Source organism: Drosophila suzukii, chromosome 3, assembly GCF_043229965.1.
Source record: "Drosophila suzukii chromosome 3, CBGP_Dsuzu_IsoJpt1.0, whole genome shotgun sequence".
Taxonomy (NCBI): domain Eukaryota; kingdom Metazoa; phylum Arthropoda; class Insecta; order Diptera; family Drosophilidae; genus Drosophila; species Drosophila suzukii.
Window position 1 is genome coordinate 87,926,776 of NC_092082.1, and position 16,970 is coordinate 87,943,745.

The following is a 16,970-nucleotide window of genomic DNA, read 5'->3' on the forward strand; positions in this document are numbered from 1 at the left end:
ATGGAAAAATGTATTACATTTTTTGAAATGTCGTTAGAAATATATTTTATTTCTTAATTATAGCAGTTAAGATATTCTGTTTTGATGATGATTTAAGATGTTCCTTTATTTTATTATTTCATTATGCCAAGCATTTAAATATTTTTCCCATCTTATCCTTTTTTCTCTCCGTGTAGCTGCAGTTCGGCATCTGTCTGCCACTGAAAGGGATTAATTAAACTGACAACTGACGTCTGTGGGTGGCCGCCGCCCTCTGTGAGTCCGCTTCGTTTGCAGAGTCCACAGTCGACTGTCTTTGAAGCCCGGAGTTCGGCATAATTAGTTAAATGTGCCTGGCCATAACAATGCGGAGAGCTAGCCATTACCGCCCGCAACTCTTTGGGACCTGGCATTTATTTTAATTGAATATATCCCGCCATAAAGATCAGCGCCGGCAAAGAAGAGAGGTTCTAATTGCCAAAATATGTTATAATTAGACCCGGCAAAAATGTTAAATAAAATTAATTAAGTGAGCAGCAGCAACAAATCAGCCAAGGATACCCAGGCGGCTGCTTACATTTATTTGCAGTTAGTCATTTTGAATGTGTGTTTGCCCCAAACACACACTCGTTGGTATATGTACTCTATATCATTCCCCCATTTCCAGTTCCATCCATCAGTAACCATGCAAACTCGCATGCGAAAAAAGCTCCTGACGCTCATTTGCCAGCAATTAAGTGCACAGAAAGAGATGGAGACACTCATTCGAAGTGGCGCCATCTGAACTTTGTCGATATGCGAGTGTATTTACAGTGGGACCTCTAAAAGAGGTTTTCATTTTAGATATTTATTTTCTTGGCCTATCATATGGCATGTATCTATGTCTCAATCTATTTTCAATATTATAATTGTTGTAGGTTAGGCAAATATATTTTTAATATAATATTGTTTGCTCTTGTGTATTTATTATAGTATAGTATATTATTATTATTATTATTATTATAATAGGACCAGAAAAACATATAATTTGGAACTTTATAAAAAGGATACTTGTTGTTTTAGCGGTGATAGATGCACAAAAAGCCTTAGGACTTTGTTAAGTTATCCAAAATCTCAAATATTTTAGGAATTTTGTTATTATCCTATAAATGACGAAATTACATATATCTTAAATTTAAACTCTGAGCTTCCCACATTCGAGGGCTTACTGTACTTGTGTGCCCCATCCCTATAACGAAGCCAGAAACTCGTGTGCGCGCGTGTGGGTATTTTAATTAGAAACTTGTACATTTTGCCTAATTTGACAAATTGTTTTAATATAGTGAGCAAACTTTTCGGCTACATAGCGTCGCACATTAGTTTTTCCGTTGCCCGGGAATTGGGTCGGCTTGCCTGCTGATTGAAAAACCCATCGCGATGCGGCAACGAATGCAGTTTAATGGGCTGCGCTGAAAGTTATGCAACATTTTGCAGGATTCGTTAATCCTGCGGATTATTAAAATGGTAATTTCACTTAACAAAAAAACTTACAGCCTTTAATTGTTGCAGTTTATTGATTGAGAGGTCTGAAAAAATGTTTCCCCGCATATACGAAGGAATTTGCTTAATTACTATACCCTATCATAAAACGATTTGCAGTATTTTTGGTTCTTTTTTTATAGTTTTTCCAACGATATGCAATCTGCTCCGATTTCCGGCTATTTATAAACTCGTATATTTATCAAGTATTTAACCCAATATCGTGCTGTATATTAATTGCAGTTTTTGATGCTTTTTGCTTCTCCCTATATGCAACCCCAATTCATCATCAAACGGATTATTTTTGGCCATGGCAAAATAAACAAGAGATTTGCCAGAATTTGCTTGCCCAGATTTTACTTTATAGTTTGGGGCGTTGTTTACAATAGTTTTTGGTACTTAGTCAATTGAGGCAATTGCCAGAGTGTAAACTAGAAATTGTAAAGGGAAATTTGTTTGGCCGAACATATTAATTTATTTGAGAGTGAATGATATGATTTGGAAAAAGTACACACTTTGGAAAATTACAATGGATATAAGGAAAAATAACTTATTCAATTTTAAATGTAATAAAAAAGTGAATCAGATTTTATTCTGTAGTTGAAGCTTCAGGATCTGGTTCGTCGTTGATGGTTAATTTATCGTAGAGCTCGTTGAGTTGATCCTTTTTCTGGACCATACATAGGGCTCGCTTAAAGCGATCCTCCCAGGCTTCTGGATGGGATTGGGCCAGCACCTTGAGGGTGACTTCCACAGCTGCCTTGATGTCCTTTTCGGGGCTCTCGTGGTAGAGCAACAGCAGATCCATGGCACGGGTTACAAAAGCAGCCCAGACCTCCTTCTCGTGCTCCGCTTCCTTTTCCGAATCACTGAACTTCGGCTTCAATTTGCCCACAGCCAGAGCGGCCAGGACACGAATCCCAGCTGAAGGATCATCCATGCGCTGCATGGTGGCATAAGCCAATGGTTTCAAGTCCTCCACAGACATATCCCGGAAGTAAACCACCGCCTTGATGGCATAATGCCGTGTGGTTACATTACGATCTTCGAGTAAACTGGGCATATGTTTGGCCAGAGCAGGCAAAACATCCACAGCTTCTTCCTTGGCTCCCTGGGCCAAGGCACACAAAGTAGCCATGGCCAGGGATCTCATGGCCTCAGCATTCGATCCAGCCTTCCAGGTCAAATAGGGTTCCACAATTTGCGATACAAAGACCTTCAATTTCTGAGTGCTGCTTTGATGATCTACATTCATTGTTTTCGACCAAAATAGCGTTGCCATCGAGAGACTGCTGAAGATTTTCACTTGAGCACTATCGGAGCAATGCTCAAAGACCACCTTCACTTTTTCCATAAGATCATCTATGTATGTGGCTCGCAAGTGGCACATGTTTATCAAGCCATCTAGCAGCATCACAGGTTCAGAATTATCGTCCAAACTAGCATCCAGATTTTCCACATCTCTGAGGGCCAAATGGAACCAACGTTCGTGAATTTTGGCCACCGTAGTTTCTTCGAGCTGCACAATTCTTTCGATCAGCAATTGACCTCGATTGACATCTTCGTTTCCGTGGCTGTTGAGGGAATAGGACAAGGCCATGACCTTAACGCCACTTACATAGACTGACTCGTAGAGATCCTGCAGCTCATCCTCTTCAGGTTTGATCTTCTGTGACTTATCCAAAATGGTATCCAAGAGTTTGAGTATATAGAGTTGGAAACCTGGTTTTAGGGTGTGCGAATAGTCGGTGCTGCGCAGGAGCCTGGCCAACTTCATCAGTTGGTCGTATGTGCCACCCAGGGAAGCGCTGAACATGTGGTAGAAACATCTCATATAGGACTCCCGGGCATTACGCTCCAGGCCATCAAAACCGTGATCTATCCAGGCATCGTACGACAGTAAACGACCCATCAAATCAGCCACCTTGGCAGCTTCCGCATTGACTTCTGGAACAGGATCGACACAGGCATGGGCCAAATCTCCGTAGATCTCAAAGAATTTGGCTGTCATTGCAGCTTCGGCATGCAGGACAAATTGATACAGGAGCTTCAAGGAGTGCAGACGAACATTATCCTTCCAGTCACCAGTTTCTCGGGTTATAAGTTGCAACAATCTCAAAGAACGCTGCACCAAGCCGCGACATCCTATAGTAGGACGCTTGACATCCTCTGGATAGTTCTCAGCTGGCAGATCGCTGATCTCCTGTTGCGTCATCTCGGCTTCATTTTCATCGAAATACAGTTCGCCACACTTCAGCCACTGGGGGTAGATGTGATTCAGAACCTCCGGAGAGTCGTCTTTGAGGCAGCACAAGACCAGGGGTAGGATTCTCTCAAAAAAGGAATAGCGATCCAAAAGCTGCAGTAGCATGAGGATGCCCATCTGACCGACTTCACGGCGAACCAAGGGCATTGTGTCCATCAGAAGAGGGGAGACCTCGTTGAAGAGCCTCCTCATGCCTTCACCACTGGCGTCTATGTGAAGACTCAGTCTGGCGATGGCCTCAACCGCCGAAATCCTGGCCTGGGCATGTTTGTGATTCAGCATGCTATAAAGAGGTACCAGTAAAGACTCCGTAAAAGGACGCAGCTCCTGGGTCTCAGCCACTCGAGAGAGACTAACTATTGTGGAACATCCTTCGCGCTGAACAACCGGATAGTCATCCTTAATGGACTTGATCAGAATCTTGACCACCAGGGGATAGCACTCCCTGAAGACGCCGACGTTACCCATCTTTGCATATTGGCCCACCATCAAATGCAGCTGGGCAATGTAGAGCAGGCGAATCTCCTCGCTGGGTTCGAGGGTTTCGGCTTTTCCCATTCGTTCCGCCAGTGTGGAAACCACATTCATTAGATGAAAATCCATGGGCGGCAGTCGGTTGAGGAAAGCATTTACCGCTTGAACGGCATGATCGCGAACACTTTCAAAGCGGTCATCGTAGGATTTCAATAGATGTAGGTATAGTTGATCGAAGATCTGGGCTATCTTCTCTGTGGTTACGTTCTCCGATGCATTTTGTATCTGGTCACGTAATTGTCCCAGAACGTTGGTCTTCAGACGGCGGTCAGTGCTCTGAAGCTCCTCACAAATCTTCTGTGTATCAATTTCAAAGCTCATGATGGAATGATTTGTTATCCAATTTCATTTATTATGAAACAAAAAATATATATCCTCTTATTTCTTCAGACTTATATAGATGATCTTCGTGTTCCTTTAAACTCTAATCATGTATCTTCGCACTTCTTAAACTCAAGCAAAATATATAGATCTGGTTCCGGATTTTAATGCTGGTCTACAAGATTCAATTGATGTTCTTTCTTTTGGATAAGTTTAGTTATCATGTAGTTTAAACTGATCTTTGGAGTTTCTAACCACTATTTTTGTTTTTTCTTTTTGTTTGAAGACAATTTTCCATTAAAGTTTTAGATATTTCGGTTTTTTGACGATTTTTTTGGACGATTTATTTATAATTCTTCTGTAGATTTCGTATATCTCATAAATTACGTATTGTATCTTACTGGATTAACGTTTATAATTTTCTTGCGAATATTGTAGTTCTTAGCTTGAATTCGTGGGTTTTAATGCAGATATCAGATATTTTTGTTGCGAATATAATACTTCACACTTATTATTTGGTCTAAACAAGATTCTCTTCAGCTCCAGAACCCCGAAGATACTTTTTGCCGGTTGCTTGAGATGCGTGTGATTTTCAGTTAGCTCTTTTCAGCTGCAAAACGAGAATGTTTAAACGTTAGTCAAACAACAAACACGCCGGTTGCTATGACTACACAAAAGAAAACGCACTCTTCGGGTTTTTTCTACAATATTATTGTTTATTTCGCCCAAACAAAATTACCCGACAACGTGCCGCAAACAAAATACTGAAACTGTCAGCTGTTTTTGTGCCGAAAAGTATTGTAAAACCTGGCAAAAAGAGTGCTGGAAAGCTACGATATGGCGCGAATTTTCAAAAAAAGCTCTTGGTTTGTTTGTACTGCTGTCGTTTATTTACCCAGCTAATTAACCGGAGCCATAAATGAAATTTCTCTGGAAAAAAGCAGGGGAGCGCAGGCAGTTTGAGTTGTCTTTTATGAGTTCGGCTCTGGGCGGCGATCCATAAAAGTTTCTGTTCTGGGCCGCTCGTGGCGCATATTCGCTTATCTGGGGAGCGGGCTATCTAATTGCGATGTCGTTCCTTATCAACATCAGTCCAACAGAACGACAATATCTAAGATTGATTGCCGCCACAGCGGTTTGCTCACCAGGCGACCGACCGAATGGCAGACTGACTGACTGACTGATTGACTGATTGAGGGTGTTTGATGGAGGGAAATCACATAAAATGTCTATTTTTATCGCAACTTAATTGCATTTGTGGGTCACCGAAATTAGGGTTATAATGAGCACACACGAAGAATGTGGGTTTGGTCGCAGATAAGCAGAGAAATGGCACTATCGATATCGCATGATATTATAATTAACCGATTTAATGAATCTCGTGGGAAGATCTGTCTCTTGAAATTTTTAATTTGATTTAATTTGCATTGGTTTTAATAATGAACACATGGCACTATAGGCTGAGATTGAGTTTCATGATTAGCATATTTTGTTTTGTTTACAATTATGAATGATAAGAGATTAGAAACAAGTTTTTGTTTTGATGAGGTATTACAAAATATTAAACATCGGAAATCAAATCTTTTGTCAAGGTGTTCATTGTATTAAATTAGATTTCTCAGTAAAAATTATTATCACCAAAAAACAAGAGCATTAATATTTATTGTAAAATATGTTTATTTTTATTGTTAATTTTAATATAATAAATTTTGTTAGAACTTGAAATCGATACAATGTATTTGTTATCTTCTTCGACATCTAAATTTGACAGAGACAATTAGAAATACAAAATTGAGATAATGGAAATGTTGCTACCCAAGAACTCATATATGGTTTTGCCCATATACCATACATTATTTTAATGTTATGATAAGGTATAAAAAGTTTCTCAACGTTATGATGGACTGTGGGAATTTCAAGATCGCCCGTTTTCAACTCGTTGTGGAGGCAACGAAAAGGGAACCGTGTATAATAATCCGTAGATTGTGAAGTATGCAGCCTGACTGCTATCCGATGTTGATCTTTCCATTTGAATTTCATTTAATGCCCGTGTGTGTGGAATATTTTTTCCTTGTTTTTATTCAATTTCCCTTTCGTTATCCCATCTGTAGGGTTGTGCTGGCTAGATTGGCGTGCCCAGTTTTGCCGGGCATATTTTATGAGCGTTTCTTTTGCTTTTGCTCTTGCTCTGGCTCCCTACCTACTGTCAAAAATTGTTGTTGTCATTTTTATTGAAAGCCAGCGCGCCGGTACAGATACAAAGATACGTCGGGGCAAACACACAGATACAGATACAATGGCGAACTCATAAGTTTTGCTGCTCCCATTTGTGTGCACAATTCGATTCCATACCTTTTTGTGTGCGACGGCAGGCGGCACACGCTCCAAAGCAATTAAGCGCATGAATCAGGTTCGTTCGGTTTTCAGGGCAGGGCAATGTATCTGAGTATCCGAGTATCCGTCCGCGTTCCCCTTGCATTTGTATCTATAGCTGTGTGTGTGTGTGTGTGTAAAAAGCGGCATGCGTTTTTTTATGGGCAGCAGAGACGGCAGACACCGGCACAATAAACTTAATTGATATGAAATGAAGTCATTTGGCAAAATCACTGGGAGAGTAATGGACCGCGCTCATTCAATTTGATTTGATGTCGGCCAGTTCGGCTCGACAACAAAGTTATTCGCATACAACCATGCTGTGCAAATTTATTTATATTTATTTTTATATATATTTTTTTATCGGCTTTTCGAAAGCAATTGAGCATATGCGGTATTTACATACATCTGCATATATGCATCGCACATGCATGCGTTTTTTGCCCGGGCCAAAAAGGAGTTTTCAATTAAAAGTTACATTTTTTTTCTTGTGCGCCAGCAAAGTGCGGAAGCCGTCCGAACTTGTTTGGCCAGTGGCTGTCTATCCGCAGATAAAGCCAAAAACCAAGCAACTGGCTCATAATGGTCATAATTATTAATTAGCCACATATAAGCTGTATCTGCCGTTTCGAACTCGGAAAAACTCGCTGGCAGTTGCAATTTGCCCCGCTGTGCGAGCACTTAAATGGACTTGTTACCGCTCCGAGAGCTGAATGCTAAATGCAAATTCGCCAATTGATATTGATTGAATTGCAGGCTGCACTGGCACATGCAAGGCCCGGGGCTAATTAGTTTTATTTCCAACTGACCGCTCAAGTGAATGACCACGAACTGCCGACTGCGTCACTTGGACTGGATTGATTTCTCGGAATCGCTGATTAGAAACGCTCCTAATGGCTTGGATTTTGTCGCACTTTTGTGCCACAACTGAGATGATGTCAGTCTCTGGATTAAGATGGGTTCCAGTCCTGCTCCAGGTTCCCAGTTCCCCCTTCCTGGTTCCCTTTTCCCGCCTTATAAAGTGGGTCTACGACATTTCGCATTAATGTGCGCCGTTTAATTGCGTGACTCATCTGCTGTAATCGCCGTCTGCCATCGTCGAGCGAGCTGGTTGCCTGGTTGCCTAGTTGCTTATTTGCCGGAGCTGTCTGTTGGGTACTTGTAGGTCTACTTTGAGGCACCGGGGATTGGATCCGGTGGCTTGAATGGCTCTTTGAACTGGTCCCGCTCGCCGACTCTTTGGGCTCATAATTAATAAGCAACTGAGGTGACTGCAAAACGAGGGACTTGAGTGTCCAATTGATATAAACAACTTAAGAACGATCGATACTAGAGTTTAAGATATGATTTGGGTTCGGAGAGTAGAAAGTGTACCAAAAAAACAGAGATTTTGAAGAAGAATAGGTACACCCATCTTAAGAAAGTATAATGTGCAGTTATTGCAATAATCATACATACATTTTTAAATGGTATTTCATATTTATTCACACAAATTATTAACAACTGGAGAATTCAACAAGGAATATGGTTAAGAATTTATAGTACAGATTGATTATCATTTTAATTATAATATATCATTAATAAAGAATTTTAAAATGTAATTGAACATCCAATAACTTGAAAATTTCAATTCAGCAAAGAATACAATTTTTATTGAGCAATTATTTCCCCCTTGTATTGAATAACTGGTGATTAAGCATATCAAAAATGTTGAGAGCCGATTAATGGGCTATAGACCCATTTGTTTATGCATTCTGTTTTCAATATGGGCATTGCATTATTTTCATTATTTGTTTATTCTCGTTATTAGCGTGAAAAATGCAGGCAAAGGCAGCCCGAGTGTGATTGTAATGAGAGCTACAAATGTTTTTTCTGTTTTTGCATATAATTTTTCCTATTTACATTTTTGCGTAATCGCCGCTGGGCCCATTCAAATGCCAAATGGCCGAGCTGAGCCCGTGTTCTGTTTGTGCAGTCGCATAGTTTCCACCGTATAGCCGATACATACATATATACGGATCCAGACTGACCAGTTCCAGTTCCAGGCCAGGCTATTTCATGCCATGGCAATCCAATCCGTTCATTCATCGCGTCAAGTGTCAGGCCGTCTGTCAGTCAATCAGAAAACGGTTTGAGTAACAATTTAATTAATTTCAGTACGAAATGCGGACCTGTTGTGCCACAGATATTAGATATCATAGTGCTCTCGCACACATAATTCTGCGGCTCTGAATGAAATTGCCTTTTAATTATGCCTAATACTCGTGACATGACTCAATTAAATGGCATATTCGGACGATGACTGGTACAATTTCAGAGACTGGAACCCATCCCCGAAGATATCAGATTCAGATAGAGATTCAGAGCCCGAGCGAAAGAGAAAGCTCGTTTCGCACTCATAGTAGTTTCTGTTATCTAGCTTGGTATGGTAATTAACACAAGCACAGACTGTATCTATGAAATGAATTAGCTTGTACGGTTAGCTGGAAACATAACTATAAGATCGAATAGGATAGTCATTTTTATAGGACTGACCAAGAACTTAAATGTACTTCAATCAATAGGAAACTGAATATTCTAATAAATATATCTATAATTTTATTATAACAATGGTTTCCCTAAAAAGATTCTATGGCTGATATTCTAGGGACCTATTGATTACCTATCGTCCCAGAACCCCTCGATATTCGCTTGTTTATACTTATAAATGCGCAGTCATTGATAATTGGGTTTCTTTGGCATTATTATGTGTGCCCAATCATTTGTTTACATTCCGTATAGTTGCGGCAATTGACAGTGCAATGTTTCCCCGATTGCGATTACTAAACTGGTAATAAATGGCAGAGTGCTGAGGCAGGCCATATGTTCAACGACAAGGGGCTTGGGAATGGAAATGGAAATGGGTATGAAACTGGGAATGGGACAGAATAAATACGAATTTTCAGCACATTTTACCGGAGTCATCAATGTACAGGAAACACCAAAATCAACAACATTTACAAGAGCTGGCGAAAAGCAGCGGCATCATCATGAAATTGAAATTAATTATATGTCAACAACGTGATTACAGAGAAATTTAACTAATTTGATATCGCTGTATTATACCGAGAGCTAAATGGGTTGATAAGATAAGATTTTAAGTAATTTATCGTGTTTCGATGGTCAATTAATTCTAAATCGAATGCTTGACTTTCTATTTGCACTGATATATTAGAATGCGACAAAATTAATGCAAACAAATAACGGTTGACATTTTTATAGGGGGTTTAATTAAAAAAAATGGGGTCTTTTCTAATGTAAAATTGTTTCTTTTTTATATTTTATGATATTTTGCTGTTAGGTGGATCCCCATTATTTTTAGACTTGGCATGGTGATATCACATAAATGTTCAAATAAATGATTGACAAGAAAAAGCAAATTTATTAGACCTGTTGCAGTGAAAAAACTAGAGGTAAACCCTATTTATTAAGAAGGATATATATTTTTTCGTTTTTAACTTCTCTTTTTATAAAGATATAACCATATGATATACCTTGATAAAAATAAACAAAAATCAAAAAGGTCAAAACATTAAAAACTTTTTTTTTAAATTCTTTGTTTAGTTATTATTGCCTTAGAAAAAGAATAAATGTTGTGAAGCTTGCAGTTTGTAATTGAGATTAATTCTAGGGCTAGGGGTCGAAAGCAGACTATCAGTGAAAATCCTTGTGAATCCCCCAAGTCTGTTAGGCCTAGTGTAAATATCAAAAAAATATAATATTCCACGTGTAAATAATGTAAGTGTTTATTGTGACTGAAAGGCCGTAAAAATAAGTCTGATTGGCTGCTTATCTAGACGCAGAACCTTTGGCCTTGACCTGACACTGGGAATTCCGGGAATTGTGTGGTATTTTCAAGAACTTGTACTTAAGTGATGACCTATTGGCCGCTTAGAACGTTGCTTACCTTTTGGGGGGGCCACTCGGGCGGTTTTCAATGATTGTATCCGAAAGACTCAAGGTGGTGGGTGGAAATCGGAAATCCAATTAAACGATTTTACTCCCCTCGCCGTGTTGTTGGGTAAACGGTTTTTATGGTTGAACTATTTATAGTTTGGCTTTCAAAGGTCACCTTATGTGGGTGGTGGTGGTATTTCCGCCTCTTTTTTTTGTTATTCAGTTTAATTTCTTTTGGTTTCCTTTTGTTTTCACTTCTTGTTGTTATCCTTTTCCAGCTCACTTTTTACTCGCTGACGTTTTACACGGCTCGTTGGCTTCGCTGCTGATTATAATCCTTAATTAGTCTAACGAGTTGCAAATTAATCCACTTTCCCTAATTAAATAGCCTTTGCCGCGAATACAGAAAAAACACAAAACGCAACTGCCAATGGCGATGTCATTTAAAACCAATAAAAAAACAAAATAAACGATACAAAAATTGACAAATGAAAGAAAAGGAACGAGGGGGGGGGGGATGGAAATGTAATTAATTCATTAGCCTGCCAATTGACAATTATTGATTATTGTTTTGCCTTTGCGTTTGCGAATTAATTTTAATGTATTTTGGCTGGCTGTTTTTGAGTTTAGCTGCACAATTTGTTATTGCCCGCACGTCGTTCATTTATTTAATTTTTAATTATTTTGAAATGCGTTCTGGTTTCATAATTGGCACCCCATTGTCTCTGCCATCTCGCTCTAAAATGCCTTTGTAATTTAATTAAATTTATTCGTATTCATTCATTTATTGTGAAACAATGTGCAGGCCAGAAAGCGACCCTGTTTTTGCTTCATTTGTCTTGTGTTCGCTTCCAATTTGGCCATTTGCCTCGTTAAAATATTGAAAAAGTGGCGAAATTTTTAGCCAAACAATTGTATTAGACCAGGCAATTAAATGTAACAAGAAAATCTGCATGTTTAAATACATTTTCTTTGCTGAGTAGCTTTAACATTTGTCCGAATACTTTGTATATTTAAATGACGAGAAATAAAATCAAGAATTCAGGAAACGCAATGACAATATCTTGTCGCATAAATACCGACGGCACTTGCTAATTAGTTGGTGAAATTTAGGTGAGGCTTAAAAGGGGGTCAGATCATCTGATTCACTGCTTGGCTTGGCATTTAACTGCGTTTTTGTTTAATTGTTTTCTTTAATTGAAACATTTTTATAAGCTTTTCGACCGTTCCGACCATAATGACGTGAACTTTTCGGCACTTAAATGGCAGCTTTAGCGCTTTATATCCATTATATAGTTATTTATTTACTCTTGCTTATTTATATTTATTATTAATGCGAACGAGCAGAGCGGCAACGGCAAACGACATCATTTATGGCTGGGTAGCGTAATTAATGGGAAACGAACACACGGCCGACCATAAAGTGGACTTCAATTGCGATCGAGCGAATGCTTTATTTATAACACCTTTTTGCCCACTGAATTTAATTGAGTAATTGAAATACTTTTTTGAAAATGAAAATTTCCTTTTTTGCACTCGCCTCATAATTTATTTATGAGAGAATCTATATTTGTGCCAGGCCAAATGAAATGAATTGAAAATCAATTGGCAGCAGTGCGGCTGCGTAACCTGTCAGCGTTGTTCGCGTTGACAAATTGCCCGCCGAGCGTGCGAACCAGCAATAACAAAGCGGGGGGACAAAAAAAGATACAAAATGTGGGCAAACAACAACACTGGAGGTGTGAGCGGCCAAAGTATCTTGCAGATACACCAGCCAGCAATTAGCGTCAATGGGCAGAAGATGCCGTTTTTGTGGTCGCCAACTACCGCTTTTAAACTGCTGACCATATAAACTTGATAACCGATTGCCGTCGGTGGGAATTAAGAGAGCCTTGTCGCACAAAATAAACAAATTAATGGTAAATGCCAAGCGAATATCATAAAAGCAAGAATCCCAGAGCGATATATAAATATAGTATGTATATATATTATAAGATATCGCATAATGGCGCTTGACGTTGCTCTTGCCGCGCTAATTCCTTTGACCAGCAAACGCGACAATAACAAACAGACGAAATGCTAATTAGTTTCATGTGTGACTAATGGACACAAAAGCGGCACAAATACACACGTTCCTTTCGTTTCGTATCGTATCGTATCGTTCGCACAGAAAACAGCTCAGATACAAAGATACACATGCGTGACTTCTTTTCGTTGTTGTTATGGTTGTTATTGCTGTTATTGCTGTTGTTGTTGTTGCCGTGGCACACACTTAATTAAAATAGTACACTCTCTCTGAGGGGGTCGATTGTTCAGCTTTACCATTCAGTACCATTCCTTGTATGGCCTCATGCCTAATTATAATTACGTGGCGCGTAAATTGAATTTGACTTTTAGACCCCGCGGGTCAAGCGATACGATTGTGTTACCGGCGAACTCTTCGGTTATGGTCGAGTATCTCGACCAGAAAGCACCCGAAAAATGGCTGGGAATTAATAGACGACGACGACGACGACAGTCCGATACGGATACCGAAACACCGACCGGGACCACGACGGCAGCGATTCTGAACGACTTCTGAGTGCGAGCGCTATAAAGCACGAAAACGACGTTGTCGACAAACGACGACAACAGCAACGACTGTTGCTGGTGTTGCTGATGTTGCTGCTGTTGCTGTTGCTGCTGCTGTTGCTGTTGCTGTTGCTGCTGTGTTGCTGCTAATGTTGCTGCTGTGACTTTGCTTGTGAGCCGCCTGTGTGAACTGCGCCGTGCAACTATTTAACGACGACTGAATGTGGCAATTATGTATCTAGATACATTTTGGCCAAACGCGTCGCGCGTCTGTTTGTGTGCGGGGGTTGCTAAACGCGGGAACCATCATAAAACATATTACTATAATTACAATTACGGTGCGCTCAGAGAGACAGAGAGCGGGTGCGATAAAGATAGAGAATCCGAAACAGATTCGGATACACAGATACATATAAAGATACAGATACAAGCAGCTATCGCGCACGTGAACATAACGCACGGCAATAAAACACAAATTTTCATATGCATTACGGCTTAATTGTATCTCGTTGTTCAGCGGTGGTATTTCCCCTTGTGTGTGTGTGTGTGTGTGTGTGTGCGGGGCTCATAAATTTCTGACAGTGCTGTTGCTGGCGTGCTAGCAACATGTTGCTAGTCCCTGGCTCGATTATTTCACTTTATTAAATGCTGAATGTGTTTTATTGCTTTGATTGTTGCTGCCGCAGCGCAGCGTCTCTGTGCACTTGGAAAAATGAGGAGTAAGTTAAGGTGTCCCTAGTAAAAACTTAAGAAAAATATATTTTCAATTAATAGAGCTTTATATTATAAAAAAGATTTATATCTTTTGCTTAAATAAAGTATCTTCCAAGTTTCTATTCCACATTTTTCTTTCTTTGTGGAATTGGTATATTTTAAAATAATGTTTTTATGATTTGTATATAAATAGTTCCTTGTCTTCCTAATAAAAATTGTATTTTTCTTGAACTTTGTTATAAACAAGTTCGTTTTTTTCCAGATGCATATCTTTGTGCATTGCAAATTGCCGACGTTGCCTGGCTCTGCCTTTGAGTTTGTTTTTAATTCTCCGTAATTGAGTTATATGTACATACTTTAATAAGTTGGCGGATGCTGATGCTGTTGCTCTGGGGAGTTCATGTTGCTGGCGTCGTTGCTAATGTTGCTGCCGTTGCTGCTGCTGCTGCCGTCGTTACCGCTGTTGTTGCGACGGCGTTTAGCGCTAATTAATGCTGAGCCAACGGCTTTTCAATGCTTTTTATTGCTTTCGGCCTTTCGGTTCGCTGGCTTGTCTTTCTCCTCTTAATTGCTCACCGAGATTTATTATTTGATTAATTATTGAGATTTCGTTGCCATATTCACCGCTCACATTTCGAATTTCGAATCGCCTCGTTTCGCCTCGTCTTCGCCACTCTTTCCAATTTCTTAAAAAGCTTTTGCTGTTGTTGGCAATAATTGGTGTATAATTTCATTTCCTGAGAACGTCGCTTTGGGTCACCGCACACACAAGAGCCATTCATTGTCTTTACAGGAATGTCGTAATTCAATTTGTGTTGTTAGTCAGCAAAAGCGAGTCTGTGTGCGTGCCTTTTTCCCTTCTGTTTTTTTTTTTTTGATTTTTGCTTAATAATAATTATAAGTTATAAGAGGGGCGACAGCTCAATTAGCTCTAAGGGTGCGATTATTAATGGGCGATGTTATGCTTGTGATAAGGCCAATTACTCATGATTGCCATACGTTTATTTTTAGGTTATCGCGCGAGTGTTCTATATATTCGCGAATGATTAATGCGGATTCAATTGCGGTCGTACAACGCGAAATTCCCGCCATTCAAATAATGGTCTCGGCAAACCTAATCTGCTGGCCATTTGGACATGAACTCTGCTCACATCTAAAGGGCAAGAAAACCGAACCGAACAGAACAGTTTAAGCTTCCAGCATCATTAGGGAAGTGAAGCCACAATAACAATGGACCGGCTATGAGTGCCCTGATTGCTCATTTAAATTGTACGGGCTGCAAATTGAATTGAATTGGGAGTTCGCAAAAAGGGATTGAAAAGGGCAACGGCGGCGAACTAAAAATAACTGCGAAAATATGAAACGAGAAATAACATCAACAAGATGCTGATGTTTCTGCTGCACAAGACGAAGATGAAGCAATTTAGATACACTTGAATAGCAGCACGACGAGCAAACAAGAGCGGGGAGTCGTGGAAGTCACTTCAAATAAACACGGCTACACAGAGAACAATGGGGAGCACCGTATCATATCAACCAATTTAATCATTGACATAATAATACAAATCAAATCAAAGCCATTTATTGCTTATGAGAATTGTAACGTTTCCTCTGAACTCACAATCTCACATTTTAATTGAAATATGGCAATTAAGAAATATTTGTTTTAGTTTTATGCGTTTCTTTGGTATTCGAGGTATTTCCCGAGAAATTTGGTATACTCAAGTTCATTAAAATATCAAGGTTGGGGGACTTATTTGACCTTTTTAATGGGCTTAAATTTTGATTAAAATGACTTATAATCAAAACTAGGCAATTAAAATGTTTGTTTTGATTTTTGTACTATTCGTAGAAAGATTTCCCTAGAACTTGCGGTTAAGCCCAGTTGATGTAAAGGTTAAGGTTACAGTCAGCACTTGGATTCAAAAATGTTAGATCATGAAAACCTACATACATATATCATTATATTTTTTTCGGTCTTAAATTATGATATAATATTTTTAAATATAATTTGAGTGGTATAAACCCTAAGTACCTATATATATGTTTGTAATATTTAATTTTATAACTACATTTTCTGGGCTTGGTAGCTTTTGTAAATAAAATTCGGTTTGATAAAATAATAACTTCTTTATATGTTTAAGATTGGATCCCATAGAATTTAAAAATCTATTAAGTTTATAAAGCAGTTTTGTGTTTTTCTCTGCATTGATGAAGTCATATTCAGACTGCAGGCAACACAAATTGTGCGTTGCATGGGGTGCGGATTCCGAGGTTCTGATGATGATGAAAACGATGATGATGGTGATGATGCCTACGGATTGCGAACTCACAAAAATTGCCTCACTTCGAGCGAAGAGTTCACGAAACACGCGCGTTGGCTGATGGGATTTAAACCGACGACCAAGACGCTTCGGTCGTTAACGCAAAACGTCAATTTACAACTGCGAATGTGATTGTGAATGTGAATATCCAACGGCGGCCAACTAGCTGGGCAACATCGACGCCACAACTTGCAACATGTTGCCGCTGTTCCTGTTGCTGTTGCATTTGCCTTGGCAAGAAAACAAAGGGGAAAACAAAAAGTACAAGCAAATAAACTTATTATAAATATCTCCACTTAAGGAGACGCTGTGGGGGCCCCATTTATGCTCCAGACACGGCAGCAACATCGCTGCAAATGCGCACACGCAAACCTGAAATTGCTCTCATTCAACTCACTGGCACATGCACGGAAAACAATTGTGGGGTCTTTCAA

General features: G+C 39.4%; 2 protein-coding genes across 3 annotated transcripts in view; both read right to left on the bottom strand.

Annotated features, from left to right (window-relative positions):
- Positions 1–11,080, bottom strand: part of NK7.1 (homeobox protein NK7.1) — a 43,411-nt gene extending 32,331 nt beyond the window's left edge. The window contains exon 1 of the mRNA XM_065865487.2: positions 10,938–11,080. The gene's annotated coding sequence lies outside the window, so the exon portion shown is untranslated. The remainder of the gene's footprint in view (positions 1–10,937) is intronic.
- Dnaaf5 (Dynein axonemal assembly factor 5) lies at positions 1,949–11,222 on the bottom strand. Of its 2 annotated transcripts, none has more exons than XM_036818352.3 (2): positions 10,938–11,222; positions 1,949–5,228 (listed from the first exon to the last, which is right to left on the bottom strand). In XM_036818352.3, the coding sequence occupies exon 2, from the start codon at positions 4,616–4,618 to the stop codon at positions 2,087–2,089; it is 2,532 nt and encodes an 843-aa protein (XP_036674247.3). In that variant the 5' UTR covers positions 4,619–5,228; positions 10,938–11,222; the 3' UTR covers positions 1,949–2,086. The 2 variants fall into 2 exon arrangements, with proteins under 2 accessions (XP_036674247.3, XP_036674246.3); XM_036818351.3 differs by lacking the exon at positions 10,938–11,222 and adding an exon at positions 5,306–5,401.
- Between the last annotated feature and the right edge of the window lie 5,748 nt (positions 11,223–16,970).

Excerpts from the sequence above, each read along its gene's own strand:
- Dnaaf5 (XM_036818352.3), bottom strand. The coding sequence starts at position 4,618 with ATGAGCTTTGAAATTGATACACAGAAGATTTGTGAGGAGCTTCAGAGC.